At 39.0% G+C, this 20,413-nt stretch overlaps 1 protein-coding gene and 1 pseudogene across 3 annotated transcripts in view; one reads left to right on the top strand and one right to left on the bottom strand.

The window, feature by feature from the left end:
* Nucleotides 1-3,074: 3,074 nt before the first annotated feature.
* The window catches only part of MBTPS2 (membrane bound transcription factor peptidase, site 2), a 41,884-nt gene continuing 24,545 nt past the window's right edge, over nucleotides 3,075-20,413 (top strand). For both annotated transcript variants that reach the window (XM_082610409.1, XM_082610408.1), the window contains exons 1-5: nucleotides 3,075-3,284; nucleotides 6,088-6,236; nucleotides 8,209-8,437; nucleotides 18,212-18,315; nucleotides 20,018-20,145. In XM_082610409.1, the coding sequence (XP_082466535.1) occupies nucleotides 3,210-3,284; nucleotides 6,088-6,236; nucleotides 8,209-8,437; nucleotides 18,212-18,315; nucleotides 20,018-20,145 (685 nt within the window). In that variant the 5' untranslated portion in view covers nucleotides 3,075-3,209. The remainder of the gene's footprint in view (nucleotides 3,285-6,087; nucleotides 6,237-8,208; nucleotides 8,438-18,211; nucleotides 18,316-20,017; nucleotides 20,146-20,413) is intronic.
* Nucleotides 12,519-14,964, bottom strand: LOC309796936 (heterogeneous nuclear ribonucleoprotein A1-like; annotated as a pseudogene). The gene is made up of 2 exons: nucleotides 14,924-14,964; nucleotides 12,519-13,683 (listed from the first exon to the last, which is right to left on the bottom strand). The product of its transcript is annotated as a heterogeneous nuclear ribonucleoprotein A1-like (transcript).

The raw sequence follows: 20,413 nt of genomic DNA on the forward strand, positions 1-20,413 counted from the left end.
TTCTGTTACACTGCCCTCCATAGATGAAAGAGAGCATCTATTTATGTGGTAGACGGCACTACTGTTTACTTCCAGGTATATTCTTCTCTACTTCTAGGTATACGGAGGATTACACTCCTTCTGCCCTTTAAATTAGGAACAGCTATTTAACTAGTTTTGGCTCATGAAGCTGGAGTGGAAGGAACGTGTGCATGTCTGGGCCATAGCATTTCACAGCCAGTGGTAAACACTCTAGTCCTCTCTCTGCTGCATTAAATCCTGAGCCTCACTTTGAGAACTGGGCATGATAAAATGGAGTCTCCATCAGTCTACCAACCCCTGTTGGATATGCAGCACAAACAAAAAATAAATCTTTCTCATTTTAAGCCAGTGGGATTTTAGGGCTTATTTCCTAAGCATAACCTAGCTTATCCTGACTGGTGTAAGTTAGTGTCATAAACATATAGTATAATGACCCCAGAAGCAAACTATCAGCTTACATTGATGAGAAATAAATACTCCTGAAGGGGATGTCAAACTCTAAAAATCTGAATACTTACATTTTAACAACAAAATTATAATATTTTAAAATTAATATTATCTAATTTTTATATTTCATGTTGATTCTGGTATCTCAGAAGTTTATAATAGTGATATTCCGCTTCAGCCAAATATTGATTTTTGTTTGTTTGTTTTCAGCCGTGCCATGTGGCATGTGGTATCTTAGTTCCCTAACCAGGGATCGAACCCATGCCCCCTGCAGTGGAAGCACGGAGTCTTAACCACTGGACAGCCAGGGAAGTCCCTAACATGTAGCTGTTTTGCATTCAGCCAAAATGTATTTTTGGTGCCCCTCTAAAAAAAAATACTAAATAAAAATCATATGAATAAAAGCCTGGCTGTGCGTCCTTCAAGATAGTTACTTGACAGAAACCTGAAACTATTTGTAAATTAGGTCACATTTCTTCTAAGGAAGAATACCTTGATCTTATGGAATACAGGTGTTTTTTGCTGCCACCTTGCATCCTAGGTCTTGTCTCTTCTGCTGCCACCAGCTGGCTTCCACTACCGATAAATTCCAGAAACCAGCAGGATTCTATTCAGTGTTTTGTTTTGACTGCTGAGTCCCTGATGAGAACACCAAGTCAGCTGAACAAGTAAAATTTTAGGTTGGGAACAGAAAAACACAATCAACTCATTTCCTACATATTTTGGGTAATCAGCCACACAGTAACTGGTTTTTGTCCCAGCAAGTGGTCCAGACAAGGCTTCAGGCTAACAAAAGAGAAGACATTTTAATTCTTAAGTAAATTTTCTCATCCTAGGAAAGAACAGTGTTAAAAGCTACAGTCATTATACAAGAGCAAACAAAGGTCAGTTCAAATACAATAGTATACCAATAGTCTTAGTGTAGTTTTAAGCTTTAATAACTTCAGAAGTACAAACTCTATGAACTTACACAAAACACCACTTGAAAAATAAAATTATTTAAATTTCTTTCATGCTTCTTAGGTCTCGGGAATTTTTGAATAATAAATGTAATTCAGTTTTTTGTTTCAGTCAACGTTTGCCATCCTCAGTTAGGGGGACTAAAAAATTTGAAATTTAAAATTACTCAAAATTCACCAAATTAAATAGTGTAAAAGAAATTTCAATAAATTTTCAAGTGATGCTTTTTGCAAGTTTTTGGCATTTATACTTCTGAAAGTATCAAAACCTAAAACTGCACTAATGCTTTCGGGATACCTGTACATGGAAAACTGTGGAGTCACAGGGTGCTTGAATATAAACTTTTATAATTATACCTAGCTTTGTCCAGAATAAATTGAAACATTTTAAAACAACACATATACACACATATAGGCAAGAAGATGTAAAACTGAGTCATAAGGTTTCTTGAAGCTAGGGAGATATGGTGCTAAATTATTAAAACTTTAGGAAAAGTATGGGAGAGTGAGGCAAATGAGTAACAGTATCTGTCATACAGGTTCCTAGTATGACACTATATTTTTACTTTGAAGAAGGCTGAGGGTGCAGTTTTATTTGGGATACTTGTTCTTAAGCTAGTATTATGTTCTCAATATTTCGGTATTAGTATTACTATTGCTAATGATGATTTTCCAGAAAAGTAAAAACAAATAACTTTTAAAGACTTGGGCCTTAAGAGAATGCAAAAAACAAAGAAACAACAAACAAACAAAACTCCATAAATACTAGTTTTCCTTCCGTGGTTCTCAGTCTTGGCTGCACAATGGAATGACCTGAGTTTAAAAAATACTGATGCTTGGATCTCATTCTGAAATTCTGATTCAAGTGGTCTAAGCTACAGAACGGGCATCAGGAATTTTTAAAGCCCCCTGGTGATCCTAATGTTACAGCCGAGGTTGAGAACCACTGCTCCAGGTCAATATATAATCAGGTACACGTCAACAAAAAATATGTACAGATGTTCAGAACTTTTTTTTTAATGTAGCACCAATCTCAAATTTTATAATGGAAGAGGTTGAGAAAAGATCCTAAAGCTCAAAAAAATCATGTTGAACGAAATAAGCCGAACACAAAAGAGTACTTATTGTATGATTCTATTTACACAAAGATTTAAAAATTAGAAAAGGGGTGATGGGAGGGCGAGGAGAGGATTAACCAGGAAGCGAGCGAAGAAAATTTCTGAGATGGAAATGTTCTCTGTTTTTATTAGGGTACACAGATATATAGTTATCAAAACTCATCGAAATAGTTGAGATCCGTATTATGTTTTCGCTATATGTAAATTACGCTTCACTAAAAAGAACGAATAAACATAATTAACTTAAATCTGGATACCTATGACGGAGTCTGAGCGGCGGAGACGATTATTATTTGGGATTATCCTAACCCCCACTAGATTAAAAGGAACCGCAAACCCCAGACCAAAACCGGAGAATGGAGAGCAGACAGCAGGGAGGGCCATAGCCTAAGAAATCGCTAGAGGGCTGGCAGCCGCAGCCTAGACAGTGACGCCCGAGTGCCCCGCGAAAATAAGCCCCCACGCCCTTTTCCGGTGCGCACACTGCCTTTCGTGCGACCCACCAGAAGGATCCGGAAGGAAACGACGCCACCACGAAAAAGGAGCCGGTGGCAGCTGGGTTCCTGCGCAGATGCTGGGGCTGTAGGTGCCGCGCGGCCGGCTGGTTGCGGCTCGCAGGGAGGACGCCGGCGCTCGCCTTTCCTCCGCTGCCCCCGCCGCTGCCATGATTCCGGTATCGCTGGTGGTGGTGGTGGTGGGCGGCTGGACTGCCGTCTACCTGACCGACTTGGTGTTGAAGGTGAGGGCCTCGGGCCTAAGGCCCAAGCCCGCGGTGCCAGGGCCCGGGCGCAAGGTCCTAGGCCTTTTCTCTTCCCCTGCCTTGTGCCTCCCGGGCTGAAAGCCGTGCGACCGGAACCCACGTGCGGGCTTCCGCGTGGCGCCCGGTCCCATGGAGTAAATAAAGCACGGCTGGCCGCGGGAGGGGTGTGGCGGCTTGCGCAGCCGCCGCAGTCTCATTGCGGGGCTCTGCAGGCCCCGCAGCCTTCGGGTCCTGCCCGGGAGGCGCCGGTAGTGGGTTCGGGAGGGCCGGGGCCCTGCCAAACACCGCGGCATTTCACCTGGGAGGAAATAAAATATCCTCCGGGGAAAGACATTGTTTGCCCTCTTTGTCTTTAAGGCCACAACCCTCCAGAGACTGGTATTGGAATGAATCTAAATCAAGTTGTGATTTACATCAGTGGTCTCAAACTTTGAAGTGCTTATGACCATCTGGGGTTCCAGTTAAAATGCACATTCTGATTCAGCAGGTCTGGGGCGGGGGCCTAAGATTCTGCATTTCTAACCAGTTCCCAAGTGCTACCAATACTGCCAACCTACAGACCATACTTAAAAGTAGCAAGGCTTTAGATAACTAGTTTCTGACTACTCGAATTCTAATTTGTATCTTAGACGCCGTTTTTTCACACTAACCCCCCTTAATACTCCCACCTCCTCCCCACACACACACCCTGGGTGCACGGTCCATTCTTATTTGGGTAGCAGATATTATGGACAGTTATCTGACCACATGCTTCAGGCAGCCTTTCGGAATTGCATATTGGGGGTGGGAGTATTGTATGCGTGGAATAAAATCATGTATTAATGAAAATTCCTATCATGCCTAGTAAAACCTTCATGCTATGAATACTGTTTTAAATAGAATACTGTAGTTTAGTATTGTGTGGTTTAGGCTTAACAGCAAAATGATACTTTTGTTGCATTCAAACTTGCAAAGTGAGGAGATTATACATTTCAATCCTTAGAGCAGTCCTTAGAGCTCTGCTCTGCCACTTCCTATCCCTTGAGAGCTTGGGCACATTACTCTCTGTTCCTCCATTTCTTCATCTTTAAAATAGGCATAATAATTGTAAAGCTCTCCTGAGATTATAGAGAGGATTTCATTAATTCATCTACATAGAGCCTTGTTACTCAACCTGAGATTCACGGACCAGCAGCGCTTGGCATCATCTGGGAGCCTGTCAGAAATGTAGAATCTCAGGCCTCATTCCTGACCCACAGAATCCGAATCTGCATCCTCATAAGATCCCCAGGTGCTTTCTCTGCACATACTTGGCACAGTGCTTAGCATGTCATGAGCAGTACAGGCCACTGCTTGTTTAAACAGTGATTTTGTTGTTTGGAAAAAACAAAGCCGCATGATTTCTTCATGTTGCATGTGTGACAAAAATCCAAAATAAAAAGAATTTTTCAAACCTCTATAGTCTCTGGTCCAGTGTGTGAGGTGATCAGGATGTCACTTTAATTTCAGTAACAGCTCCTAACTCGCTGAGAGAGCACTATTCCTTGAGCGAAAGACCGATCTCTCATTCAGAGTGTCCGCTTGGGGAATGGAGAGACCTCAGGTTTTAGGAGCCTGCACCTTCAGCTTCTCTGCTTCTAACTTGGTCTGCTGTTCCACTCTTGGTTTGTCTAGGATTTCCTCAGTAGACACCTGGAGGGGTGTGTCACTCTCCTTTTCCAAGTCCTAGAAGACAAGCAGTTTTAATAACTTCACCTGAAGATTGAGAGCAGAGAGCATTATGGATCCAAAGGCAAACAGATACCTATATTCAGACTCAGGTCATTTTATGACTGTGATAGGGCTGAAATATCCTTCTAGATAAGTTTCTCAAATGGATGGGCATCTATATGACAAAATACTTAACCATACTTACTGTAAGAGGTAAGAGGCAGTGTATGTAAAACAGCCTTATGTTATCCAAAATCTTACATTACTCAAGGACTTCAAACTTCCCTAAAGATTAAACTCTTTGTTAGGCTGCGTATAAGCAGCTGTCTCCCCAACAGTGAAGAATGTAAGAAGTTACTGAGACCAGGGTGGCTTTAGATAAGTTTTGTACTTCTTCATGGTCAAATTCAGCCTAATTTCTTAGGGTTGTTGCTCAGAAGAGGATAGAAAGCACCAATTCCAACTAACCTGTCCCCTCTGTTGGATTGGCTGGGGGTCTTTTTTAATTACAACAAAAGACCTCTTTCTCTGGTAACAAGGCTTCTAGGCCTGTGCTGTCCAGTATGGTAGCCACTATCTACATGTGGCCATCTAGCATTTGAAATGGGGCTAGTCCGAATAGAGATGTGCTGTAAGTGTAAAGACTTAATGCGTAAGTCAATAAATACAGTGTGAGGTGTTTCAGTATATTAATTATATTCTGAATGATGTCTTGATGTTTTGAGTTAAAAATACATTTAAATTAATCTCTGTTTCTGTTTGCCTTTTAAAATTCGGCTACTAGAAAATTAAAAATTACATATGTGGCTTGCACTTGTAGCTCACATTATATGTCTATTGGACAATGATGTTCTAAGCAAAGGTCAGCAAACTTTTTTGCCCATGGGCCGTAGTTTGCCAGACCCTGACTTCAGCAGATCAGCTAATCCAAGACTCTTACTTTAATATCCTGAAGAATAAACATAAAGCTTTAAAATTATAAACATTTGATTAGTCAGTATCTTGCTTTCCTGTAGAAAACACTTTTATTTTCTTAAACCTTATAAATTATTCTTCAAAATTCAGTGATGTGGAACTTTTCTTTCTCTCTTAGTCATCTGTGTATTTTAAGCATTCTTATGAAGACTGGCTGGAAAACAACGGAGTGAGCATCTCCCCTTTTCACATAAGATGGCAGACTGCTGTTTTCAATCGTGCATTTTACAGTTGGGGACGGCGGAAAGCAAGGATGCTTTACCAGTGGTATTCTTTATTTTCTCTTTTTGGTTTAAATTAGTCATTTGTGATCATGAGAAATACTTGTTAAATGAACTGTTTCCATCATTTTCAATTTATTGAGTTTTAAAATGTTGACAATGTAAAAACTTTCTGGCTTTATAAAGATTCATGAGATTGCATCATTGTGCTTTTGCATACATTCAAAATCAAGGTTCTATGTCTTGATCTGGGTGATGGATACATCGGTACACATATGTAAAAATTCAGGGAGCTGTACGTTTCAGACTTAGGCACTTTGTGTAAGTTATGCACCAATAGAAAGGCAAAAAGCATATGGAGCGTTTTCCACCAGGAAAATAATCCTGGAGAATTCTCTCCCCCATCATGACACATAGAAACAAGGGTCCTGGGAGTCATAGGGCTCCCAAAAGTCTGCAGGCTTTCCTCTATAATTCTTCTGTGATACCCATCCAGGGCAAGGATATTTAAAATACTTATCATCCAGTAAGGCATACACACAAACCAATCAGGAAAATGGCCAGCCAGGTTACAGCAGCAGGGTCCTGGAGCCCTCTGGCTATGCCAGGCATATCCCTTTAATTTAAAATATTTTTAAAATCATGGTTTATAGTGTTTATGGTTAGGAGGTTTACAGTGATCTCTGGGACACCCTAGAGACTGACAGTTTCTGTACTTGACAGAATTTCTAATATGGCAGTAGGGGGCCTTTGTCGAAATTCCTTTTTGTTAAAAATTTAGCTCCAACTAGAGTAGAGCTAAATATAAACAATCAGGTCATCAAAAAGCAGAAAATGCAACAGCAAATCAAAGCAAACAAAATAGAAACAATAAAGATAAGAACAGAAATCAGTGAAATAGAAAGTATACAGTAGAGAAAATCAGATAAGCCAAGAATTGGTACTTTGAAAAGATTAATAAAATTAATAAAACCCTACCATGACTGATCAAGAAAAAAAGCAAACAAAATAACTAAAAGTCAGAATTGAAAGGAGAAACATTACTATAGATTCTGAGACTTGTTTTATTTTATTTTTATTTATTTATTTATATATTTTTTGGCCACACCATGCAGCTTCTGGGATTTTAGTTCCCCAACCAGGGATTGAACCCAAGCCCTTGGCAGTGAGAGAATGGAGTGAGACTCATTTTGAAAAATGAAACTATTGTGAGGGCTTCCCTGGCGGCGCAGTGGTTGAGAGTCCACCTGTCGTTGCAGGGTACACGGGTTCGTGCCCCGGTCCGGGAAGATCCCACATGCCGCAGAGCGGCTGGGCCTGTGAGCCATGGCTGCTGAGCCTGCGCGTCTGGAGCCTGTGCTCCGCAACGGGAGAGGCCACAACAGTGAGAGGCCCGTGTACCGCAAAAAAAAAAAAAAAGAGAAACGAAACTATTGTGAACTGTTGTATACCTATAAATTTGACTATTTAGATGAAATGGACAAGTGCCTTGAAAAACACAACTTATCAAAAAGTTAGAAAATGTAATAGATTATTCCCAACTATAGAGGAGTGATTTCTAATTATTAAAACAGTAGAAGAAAGAAACTGTTGTTAAGTTTTACCATGTTACTATTTAAGCTCATTACAAAATTCAAGTAAAATAAAATGCAAAGAAAAGAATTGGTAGATGAAAAAGAATGGATGTCTATAATGTCGAAAGAGCTTTCATAACTACATGAGAACAAGATCAAAACAATGCTATGTAAATGAGCAAAAAAATATGAGAGGAAACAAACTTTTTATTGGGAACAACATTCAGCCTCTTCAGTTATGAGAGAGTTGTAAATTATAACTGCTTAAAGAGACTAGTGCCCATGCTTCAGTCAAGTATCTGAACTTCAAGTAGGAAAAAGAAGCAGAGTTATTGAAATTTTTAGACATTGTTTTGAAGCTATAAAAGGTGGCTGGTTAATGAATTTTTTAGTCCATGAATTGTGAGGAATTGTACATTTATGTAATTTTTTTCCTCTTGACAGGTTCAATTTTGGAATGGTGTTTGGTGTAATTGCCATGTTCAGCTCTTTTTTTCTTCTGGGGAAAACGCTGATGCAGACTTTAGGCCAAATGATGGCTGACTCTCCCTCTTCTTATTCTTCCTCCTCTTCTTCCTCTTCTTCCTCCTCTTCCTCCTCTTCCTCTTCTTCCTCCTCCTCTTCGTCCTCTTCCTCTTCCTCACTTCACAACGAACAGGTGCTACAAGTTGTGGTAAGTGCCTTCTTATTGCTTTAAGTAGCTTTGTTGAAACATAGATATAAGAAATTTCTTCTGGATAGCATAATTCCTATCCATAATATAAATATGAAATAAATGAAACGTCTCACAATTTCTCAAAAATTACTTGCTTAAACAAAATCATTAGTAAGAGTATAGCAAAGAATTGTTGCAATGTGTAGTAGTAATAATAGAACAAACGGACCACCACTAAGACTGTCAACAATTACACAAGTATTCAATTTAATTCATGTTTTTTTTTCAGTGCAAGGTTTTTTTTTTTAGTTGAAGTATAGTTGCTGTACAATATTATATAAGTTGTGGGTGTACCATATAGTGATTCGCAATTTTTAAAAGTTATACTCCGTTTATAGTTATTATAAAATATCGGCTCTATTCCCTGTGTTGTAAAATATATAACTTGTAGCTTGTTTTATACCTAACTTGGTAATTCATGTTGTTTTCTTGAGGTGTTGAATAATTGTTACTGTCAAGGAACAAGCATACTGATTTAAGATCTCTATAATGTAGAAATAAATTGCATCTTAATCCTATGCAAAATGTTCCCCTTCTTCATGGCTTTCAGATTCTTAAGCAATAATATCCTCTTAATTAAAGGTAAAAGACCTTTTGAATGATCACTGATTTCTTGATATGAAGAATAATGTGCTGAGTTGTACTCCTTTGACTGTAAGCTACTTAAAATAATTCCCACTTTAAAGCACATATGTACACCAATACCTTATCAATTCATGTTTCCAGAGTTTGAAAGGGTGCTTTACCACTGACTAACTTCAATTTTAAATTTTTTACGTTAATAGTTTCCATTTCTGTGAGTCATGGATGTTATGTTTTTAATCGTGTTCTTATTAATGAAATAGGCTATATGAGTTAGTGACTTTTTTTTAAATTGAAGTATAGTTGATTTACAGTATTATGTTAGTTTCAGGTGTACAGCATAGTGAGTCAGTATTTTTGCAGATTAAATTCCATTGTAGGTTATTACAAGATAATGGGTGTAATTCCCTGTGCTATACAGTATATCCGTGTTACTTACCTATTTTACTTTATTTTATTTTATTTTTATATCTTTATTGGAGTATAATTGTTTTACAATGGTGTGTTAGTTTCTGCTGTATAACAAAGTGAATCAGCTATACATATATCCCCATATCTCCTCCCTCTTGGGTCTCCCTCCCACCCTCCCTATCCCACCCCTCTAGGGGGACACAAAGCACCGAGCTGATCTCCCTGTGCTATGCGGCTGCTTCCCAGTAGCTATCTGTTTTACATTTGGTAGTGTATATATGTCAATGCTACTCTCTCACTTCATTCCAAATATACAAACTATATAGTAGTTTGTATCTGTTAATACCCCTAATTTGTCCCTCCCTTCTTCCTTTTCCCCTTCGGTAACCACAGATTTGTTTTCTATATCTGTGAGTCTGCTTCTGTTCTGCATATACATTCATTTGTATTATTTTTTAGGTTCCACATATAAGTGATATTATACAGTATTTGTCTATCTCTGTCTTGTTTCACTAAGCATAATATTCTGTACGTCCAACTACATTGCTGCAGATGGCAGTATTTCATTCTTTTATGTGGCTGAGTAATATTCCAGTGTGTATATATATATATATATATATATATATATGTGTACATTTTCTTAATCCATTCGTCTGATGGGCACTTGGGTTGTTTCCATGTCTTGGCTATATTAAATAGTGCTGCTATGAACATTAGAGTGCATGTATCTTTTCAAACTAGTGTTTTTGTTTTTTTCATATGTATACCCAGGGGTGGGATTGCTGGATCATATGGTAGTCCTGTTTTTAGCTTTTTAAGGAACCTCCATACTGTTTTCCATAGCGGCTGCACTAATTTACATTCCCACCAATAGTGTACAAGAGTTCCCTTTTCTCCACATCCTCGCCAACATTTGTTATTTGTAGACTTTTTGATGATAGCCATTCTGACAGGTGTGAGGTAATACCTCATTGTGATTTTGATTTGCATTTCTCTAATAATTAGCAGTGTTGAGCATCTTTTCATGTGTTAGGTATCTGTATGTCTTCTTTGGAAAAATGTCTATTCAAGATGGACAGATATTTTTTTTAACTCATCTCTTTGTGGCCTCTACTAGCTGGGTCACTATGGGAAGATTACAAGTCATTTGTAGCAAAACATAAAGAATCTCTCCTATGGTAATAGCTCTTTCTTAGAGGTTAAAAGGATTCAGGTGGGTGAGGCCTCAGACGAGATGATTTATTTCTTCAGCAAACATTTACTGAGTGTGGTCTGCCTACTGGCCTTGTGCTTAGTCCTGCTTATACAGGGAACAAAATCCAATCCTAGCACTTACAGAGCTTTTAGTCTAGAGGGAGAGCTGCTATGATTTTCTACAGTTGGACAGAGTACAAGGTGCTGCAGGAACAAAGACAAGCCCTGCTGAGGTGTGCCTGGCACTGGGAAGAGAGTAGAGGAGAAGGGAAGGAGAGTCCACATAGCCTGGGAAAGGAAGATGGCAGTTGAGTATGCCAGAAACAGAGGGAACCATATAACATGGAAAGGCAGAGGGAGTAATAATACTACTAATAAAACCTAGTTAGGGGCTTCCCTGGTGGCACAGTGGTTAAGAATCCGCCTGCCAGTGCAGGGGACACGGGTTCGAGCCCTGGTCCGGAAAGATCCCACATGCCACGGAGCAACTAAGCTCATGCACCACAACTACTGAGCCTGCGTGCCGCAACTACTGAAGCCCGTGCGCCTAGAGCCCGTGCTCTACACCAAGAGAAGCCACCGCAATGAGAAGACCGCGCACCGCCACGAAGAGTAGCCCCTGCTCGCCGCAACTAGAGAAAGCCCGCACGCAGCAACGAAGACCCAATGCAGCCAAAAATAAATACAAATAAAGTAAATAGATTTATTTTTTTAAAAAAAACCCAGTTAATATGCAGTGCTTCCCATGTGAGGTTTTTTGTGCTTATTTTATTTTATTCCTGCAGCAATCTAGAGGTAAGTATTGTTGTTATCCCTGATTCACAGATGAGAAAACCAAGGCACAGAGCTGTTAAGTCACTTGCCTGTGATCACAGCTAGTAAATGGTGGGTCCATCACTCACCCACCACTGACCTCAGAGCCTGTGCACAGTATGCTCTACTCCCTTAAAAAAGACCAATAATTCCTCAAGGAGCTATAAAGTAACTTTGACCTGTATCTAAGAGGTATATGGTGGAAGGTATATGGTGTAGGAGATAAGATGGGAGATATAGGTAGGATCTGAGTTATGAAGGGCCATTCTAAGAAGTTTTTATTTTATCTGTAGATAACAAGTCTGTGCAAAATGGATTGGAGTAGGGTTTCACCAAAGATGGGGAGACCATTTAAGAGAGCATTTGGAATAATTCACGTTAGAAGTTATAAAGATCTAAACTAAATTAGTGGTAAGGAGAATGAAGGGGCTGGATTCAAGGCATCTTTTGCAGTGGAGTTCTCAGACCTCAGTCATTAATTGAATGTGAGGCTGGAGGGAGGAGAAAGTCAAGGATGACTCTCAGGCTGCGTGACTGGTTAGTGTTTGCCAAGAAAGAGGATAGTGGAGAAAGAAGCAGGCTTGGAGGAAATATGATCACTGGCCTGTCTGCCTGCTAGGATTAGAATGGCAAAAGGTTTTTTGGGGGTTTTTGGTTTTATTTCAGTTTAACAAGTTTGTTTTTGTTTTTGTTTTTGTTTTTAAGACACATGTATTCAGTGTCACATTTATTCAGACTATTACATTTAGCAGTCAACATCGTGGGTACAAAAAAAATCTATATTAAAACCCTTTGTTGAAATGCTTTACACTTTCCACAGAATAGAAACTAAAATAACCTATTATACAATTAGTCACAAATATAGTCCTTGGGGTTTTTTTTGCCCATACACAGGAGTATTGTCTAAAACAGGGGTCCCCAACCCCTGGGCCGCGGACCACTACTGGTCTGTGGCCTGTTAGGAACCGGGCCACACAGCAGGAGGTGAGTGGCAGGCGAGTGAGTGAAGCTTCATCTGCCGCTCCCCATCGCTCGCATTACCACCTGAACCATCCCCCCCCCCACAATCCATGGAAAAATTGTCTTCCACGAAACCAGTCCCTGGTGCCAAAAAGGTTGGGGACCGCTGGTCTAAAACATGTCTTTGTAGCAACTAGGCCCCGCCACCTCTGTGTTTGGTTGAGTTCCCAAATCTGTTGTAAGCTGTAGCTTCCCTGTCACTTCTCTGGCTCTCCTCTCCTGCTAAGCTTTGTTTCCTGGCAGTAATTAAAACCTCCTGCCACTGCCATAGCTACTTCTGCTGCTGGAACTGCCATAGCCACCTTGGTTTCGTGGTTTGGCAAAGTATTGGCCTCATCCCCCATAGGGGCCAGAACTTCTGCCTCCAAAGTTTCCTCCCTTCATGGGTCCAAAATTTGAACATTGATTGTTGTAGTTGCCAAAATCATTGTAGCTTCCGCCACCTCCAGAATTGCTTCCGTCATTACCAAACCCATTATAGCCGTCCCCACTGCCACCATATCCCCCACCACAGCTGCCACCAGAGCCACCTCGGCCATTGAAGTTTCCTCCACGACCAAAGCTGTCATTCCCACCAAAACCCCCTCCACGACCACCACCAAAGTTTCCAGAACCACTTTGATCTCTTTGGCTGGATGAAGCACTAGCCATCTCTTGCTTAGATAGGGCTTTCCTTACTTCACAGTGTGGTATTTCTGAATGACAGTCTTGTCTGTGGAGTCATGGCCATCAAGTGGTACAAAAGCAAAGCCTCTCTTTTTGCCACTGCCTCAGCCAGTCACTTTTTTCCCCATACTATTCAAAATAATCTCTTAGGTGATGTTCTTCAGTGTCTTCTTTAATGCCACCAACAAAAATCTTTTTCACAGTTAAGTGGGCACCAGGTCTTTGAGAATCTTCTCTTGAGATGGCCCTCTTTGGCTCCACAACTCTTCCATCCACCTCGTGTGGCCTCGCCTTCATGGTTGCATCCACCTCCTCCACAGTGGCATACATGACAAACCCGAAGCCTCTGGAGCGCCTGGTGTTTGGAACCTCGTTACCACACAGTCTGTGCGCGTTCCCCACTGCTCAGGTGGCCCCTCAGACTCTCATTGGTTGGTTCAAAGCTCAAACCAACGAAGAGCTTCCACAGCTGTTCGGGCTCTTTGGGGGACTCTGATTTAGACGTGACAGCAGTGGGGCTGGGGAGACTTTAATGATGCTTACTCGGCAGCATCCACGGGCAGAAAGAAAGCTAACAAGTTTTTTTAATTTTTTTATTTGATAAATTTGACATGTTACAGTTTGCAAATTTAAGGTGTACAGCGAGTTGCTTTCATACATTTATTGTAATATGATTGCCATTGGAGCAATATTTATCACATTATAGTACAATTTTATTGATTCTATTCTTTATCCTGTGCATTAGATCTCTGTGGCTTATTTACTACTTGTTACAAGTTTGTACCCTTAAATACCATCACTCATATCCCTCCCATCCCCAGTAACCACCATTTTACTCTCTGTTTTTTAATAGATTTGACTTTTTTAGATTCCATATATAAGTGATATCATACTGTACTTGTATTTCTCTGATTTATCTCGCTTAGCATCATGTGCTCAAGGTCTATCCATGTTGTTGCAAATGGGAGGATATCTTCCTTTCTCATAGCTGAGTAATATTCCATTGTTTATGTACATGTACCACATTGTTTTTATCCATTCATCTGTTGGTGATCATTTGGGTTGTCTCCATAATCTTGGCTATTGTGAATAATGCTGTGATAAACAGAGATATGCATATATCTCATTGAAATATTTTCATTTCCTTTGGGCATATACCCAGAAATGGAATTGATGGATCATACCTTAGATGTATTTTTAACTCTTTGAGGAACCTCCATATTGTTTTCCATAGTGGTTGGACTAATTTATATTTCCACCAACAGTGTGTAAGGGTTACCACGTCCTTGCCAGCACCTGTGTTGTCTCTTTTCTTCTTGATGATAGCCATTCTAACAGGTGTGAGGTGGTATCTCATTGTGGTTTTGATTGGCATGTCCCTGATGATTAGCGATGTGGAGCATCTTTTCATGTGCCTTTTGACCATTTTGCTGTCTTCTTTGGAACTACTAAATAGTAGTTCTGTCCATTTTTTAATCAGATTGTTGGGCGGGGGTTGTTTGTTTTGTTAGTTCTTTATATGTTTTGGATATTAACCGCTTATCCAGTATATGGTTCACAAAACTTTTCTCCCATTCTCTAGGCTGCCATTGGTTGTTTCTTTGGCTATGCAGAAGCTTTTGAGTTTGATGTAATCCCATGTGTTGATTTTTGCTTTTGTTGTTTGTGCTTTTGGCATCATGTCCAAAGAATCATTGCCTGAATGGTAAAGTGTTATTTACAGAAGAAATTATTTCTTCTGTTTGCTTTTCAGCTTACTCATAGAGCTCACAAAATATTGATTCAGTTAGGAGAGCCATGCTTTGGAACCATTAAGAAGTCAGCTGCCCTCTGTATATCTACCTGGCATATTTTTGTTTAAGTTTGTTGTATCTCCTGACTTTGATATGAGCTCTTGTAGCTTAGAGGACATACTTTCTGTTTACTCTGTAATTCCCTACAGCCTTATTCAGTATTAATTCCCCAAAACCTGGCACTCTATGTTATTGAGAGATCAGTATTTTGGTACATCTAATACCCTGTGTGATCACGGCCGAGACAGATGGGCAGTCGAGTATTGTTGCCAGCAAATAAGACCTACCATCTGTTGGTTGTAGTCACATGTTCAAATCCTTACCTTATTTCATTATTACATCACTGAAATAATAAAGAGAATAAATCAGTATCCTATTGGATCAAGGCTACTGATTTATTTGAAATAAAGGTAAGATAACCTGAATACTTTGTGATATAGAGGGAATGTATGTGTATTAATCTTAAGTACATAAATTTAGAGAGGAATCAGAGAAAAGGAAACTACAGGTCTGAACAGACAGATGCCTGACAACATGGGAATGGAGCAGATATGTAGAAAAAGGTACACTGATGTTTTTGAAAAGAGTTGCTTAGTAGGGTCTGAGTAGAGAGAACTTCAGATAATGAGCATCATAAAAATATCCTCTGACCATTTACTTCTACATCTGGGACTCTAGGTTAAGGAAACACTTCCAAATTACAGAAAAATTAGTATTCATCAAGGTCTTTATCCTAACATTTATTACTATGAAGAATTGGAAACAACCACAATATGTAATTGAGGAATGGTTAAATTATGGGACTGTCATTCAGTGAAATGTTATGAATACATTAAAAATGATGACTATGAAAGCTAGTTTCATAACTAGAGAAAGGACTCTTGGAATCAATGAATTTAGAAAGCAGCATGGTTTGAATCTCCTCTTCAGCTACTAAAAAAGGCTTAAAAGTGAAATTCCTTTGTTATACACAAAAATAAATTGCAATTGAATTAAAATTAAAATGTGAAATCATAAAAGACCTTGAAAGAAAAAAAAACAGGTTTCTATTTATAGGAACACAATGAGAAAGACATACGCATAAAACTAATGGCAGAAACCATGAATATTGATAGATTTGACTACATAAAATTTTTTATATATCAAAAAACCAAAAGCAAAATAAAATTAAAAGGCAAAACTTGGGAATGCATCTGTGATGTGTATCACAGAGAACAGATAATTGATACTTGAAGTGATCTTACAGACAATAAGAAAAACATGAACACTTTAAGGAGAAAAAAATTGACAAGTCGGGAGTAGGCTACTCACAAAAGATCTATCAGTGGTCAAAAAGTAGGGGGAATATTCAGCTTAATAATCATCAAAGAAATAGAAATCAAACAATGGGATGCTTTTTATTCCTCTCAAATTGCAGATTTGAATAAAGTGAGCTTACCCAAGGTTATTGAAGTGTCTGCTTTTGGAGAGCAGTTTGATATGTATCAAAGTCCTTTAAATTTTGTGTATAATTACCCTCTCTGTTAGGCGTAATGTTAAACAGTGGACAAGGATTATCTCCTGTAATCCTCAAAATTACCCTTTTATGTAACTGTGGTGATTTCCATTTTAATCATGGGGAAATTGAAGTACTGGAGGAATAATCCAAGCTTCCTCAAGGTCCCTTAGCTAGTTATGATGGAGCCAGAACACCAAACCCAAATGATATGTCCCCAGAGCCTGAACCAACCGTGCTTGTCTAACAATTTATTCCCCCCAAATATTTGTGTATATGTGTCCAAATATATTTATCACAGTATTTTATAAGAGCAGAAACCTTTAAAACAGTTAAATGCCCAGCAATCTATTCCATGAAATACAATGCAGCTATTAAAAATCACGTTGAACCAGAAATACTCATGGGAAAATGTTTGTGATACTATTAAGTGAAAAGGGTAGATTTCAAAACCATATTTATAATAAAAGAGTATAATTTTTTAAAATATGTGTACATGAAAAGATTGGAAAGACATGCATTGAAACACTGAGAATGGTTTTTTGTTTTGTGTTTGGGGAACAGGAACGGTTTCTATTATTCTTTGAGTTTTCAAGTTTTCCTGCTTTAAACATATTTTGTAATTAATTTAAAATACTAACTAATGAAAGAAAGACGAACTTTCCTCCAGAAGGATACCTTTAGATTCCACTGCCTGGATTGTGAGAAATAGAACTTAGGAACGATTTTTTTTTTTTTTTTTTTTTTTTTTTTTTTTTGCTGTACGCGGGCCTCTCACTGTTGTGGCCTCTCCCTTTGCGGAGCACAGGCTCCGGACGCACAGGCTCAGTGGCCATGGCTCACGGGCCCAGCCGCTCCGCGGCATATGGGATCCTCCCAGACCGGGGCACGAACCCGTATCCCCTGCATCGGCAGGCGGACTCTCAACCACTGCGCCACCAGGGAGGCCCAGGAACGATTATTTATCTTACAAGAAGATTCTTGGGTATCTAAAAAAAATTTTACTCTGCAGCCCTTAAAATAGCAAACTTAAGTGCATAACAGTCAGGAGCACATGGGCCCTTAACATGTCTGTATGTTCCAAATGCCTTACTTTCTGCATTAAATTTCAATTTTAGTATAATATTTGTGTATCACTTTGATATGATTTTTCTAACCAATGTACTAGACAAACTGATAGAAGAAATGAAGGGCCTGGTGCTCCCACACCAATAAGGCACTTTATTACACTGCCTTTAATGATCAACTCTCATATAACTTGATAATACTAAAATGAAACTCATTGAAGGGGGGTGGGGACATCCTGTATTACTCACATAAGTACTTGGAGCCTTGCAATAACACTTTAGCGGAAGGAATGGGAACTGTAACAAGAATTCCCAAATCAGGCTGCCAGCCCTCGAGGGTGGATCAGCTACTGACTCCTTCACTGCCACTCTGCCTTCCCTGGCACTATGCCAGGCTCCCTAATTCTTTCCCGTGGTGAAGACTTCAGGAAGCTAACGTTTCAACTTTTTAACCTGGTGTTTCCTATTCTCTTTAGATTGGTGTTGTGCTTAGCTCAAAAACTGCCTAGTTCAAAAAAAACTGACTGGTGTTTTTATATTTATTATGATAGAAATGGAGAAGTGGACCATCAGTGTTCATATTACTTTTAGCTTACCGAACACTGAGTTTGGAAGTTTAAGTTTTAGTACAGAGTGAACATTGTGGTCTCTTGGTGCCCAAGTGTGTCTTTATCATTGTGTCTGTGAACAGGTTCCTGGCATAAATTTACCCGTCAACCAACTGACCTATTTCTTCGCTGCAGTCCTCATTAGTGGTGTTGTACATGAAATTGGACATGGGATAGCAGCTATTAGGTAATGATATTTACCTCTCTCTCTCTGTTCCATGCAAAGAAGCTTTTCATATAGGAGGATTTATTACTAAAATCTGCTACATTTGATACTTTTTCTTTCTTTGGATACTGCCCAGTGCATATCCACCATTATTATTTTAAGGTAACTTCCCTTTTGTAGAGATTAATATATTGATGAATATGCTCAATTAACTATGTGCACATCTATAATCTGGGTCTTTCTATCCTTTGTCCTTTGCCAGCATGGTTATATCCTCATGGTTCTTCACTATTTTCATCCAATCCTGAAACCTAATCTTTCTGTTCATCACTGGATCAGAATGATAACCACTGCACTCAAAGCCCATCCACCTGCCTTCTTAGTACTTTCTTTGGCTCATCATCTGAAATACTTTCCTGCTTCTACTCATGGCCTCTGCTGGCTACAGCAAGAACACTGAAAGCTCTGAGTCTGTTAACAAATATCATAGCCTATCTAGAAATCCAAGTGGAAGAAGATAAGGGAGGATGAGACCTGGGACTTGCTTCAAGTATCATGCCATGTTTTGTCTTGACTATCCAAATGTATCATTGTAATTATACCTGAGCATTTTAAAGACTCATAAATGTGTAAAATCCTGATGGGGGGAGAGATTGAGTCACAACTTCCCTTCACTCCCACATAATGAACACACATACTGATGGCAATGTGTTTCATCCTTTGGGTGTGTGGACCAGATAAAAGGTTTTAGAGGAGAAGATTTAATCACTTCTTATTACTTTCCAGTTGCTTATGAACAAGAGTCTATTGACTGGCAATAAACCCTCATCTTGACAGAGCATATACTGTTACACAGGTGTGCCATGTAGTGGTTTAAGTGGTCGGCTCCTTTTTCTTTTCTCTCTTTCATCTTTACTTCCACCTTAACTTTGCAGCTTTTAGGGTTTTACATAGAAATGCATTGTTATTACAGTTTAATCATTGATAATATGTTTGTGAAATAGTTTGGGTAATATTTTATAAAATCCCACTGCCAAGAAAAAGTGAATTTTACAGTCATCTTATATAGTTAATGCTAGGTGACAGCACAATATATTTAGATGATGCTTTTTTTAGAGTAGCTGTGTGGTCTTACGAGGCTTTTAAATGTAATTCCATTTTTAGAGAATGAATTGATAAAAAATAGTTCTCTTGAGGACAGTCTGAGCATTATGCATTTTTAAATGTAGTACTTATTTTAACATTAATTCAACAGGAATACACTTAGATAAGCCTCCACCTTTATAATGGCTAAGAGAAATATAAATATTTAGATAATTTACTTGAATTCTATTTTCTACTGTCTCCTTCCCTGAAAATAATTCAGAATAAACCATACAAATGTTTTTCATTTAGTTTCTCATAGAAATATTAACTATTTCTTTATACAAGTGACTAATTTTAAGTTATTTGCTCAGCATATTGGTTTCTAAAAATTATTGAAGTTGTTAAGTCTATTTCAGAATGCCCTGTTTTACAAAATGCAATTTCACTGGTAACTAAATCTGTATGCTATTATTAAATTATGATGATATACATCATATATAATTTTTTGACTGTCCAGAGAGACTTGTATTTTAAGCAAGAATTTGAATTACAGTGGGAAGTTTTAAGATTACATGCATTATTAATCTGAAAAATGCAATACTAGTAGTAAATTCCTTTTTCTTATGTGATTTCTTAGGGAACAAGTTCGATTTAATGGCTTTGGGATTTTTCTCTTCATTATTTATCCTGGAGCATTTGTTGATCTGTTCACCACTCATTTGCAACTTATATCACCAGTCCAGCAGCTAAGGATATTTTGTGCAGGTAAAAGGCTTAAATTTCTTTATTCATCTGTGTGTTATTAGTGCTTTTATGGAAAGTACATCACAAATGAAAACAACTCACCTTTTGGTTGATAAATTCAGTTTATAAGACTCTCAGTCAGGGCTTCCCTGGTGGCGCAGTGCTTAAGAATCCGCCTGCCAGTGCAGGGGACACGGGTTCAAGCCCTGGTCCGGGAAGATCCCACATGCCACGGAGCAACTAAGCTCGTGCACCACAACTACTAAGCCTGCACTCTAGAGCCCGTGGG

The sequence above is a fragment of the Mesoplodon mirus genome (assembly GCF_964341445.2).
Source record: "Mesoplodon mirus genome assembly, chromosome: X".
NCBI classification, from domain to species: Eukaryota; Metazoa; Chordata; class Mammalia; order Artiodactyla; family Ziphiidae; genus Mesoplodon; species Mesoplodon mirus.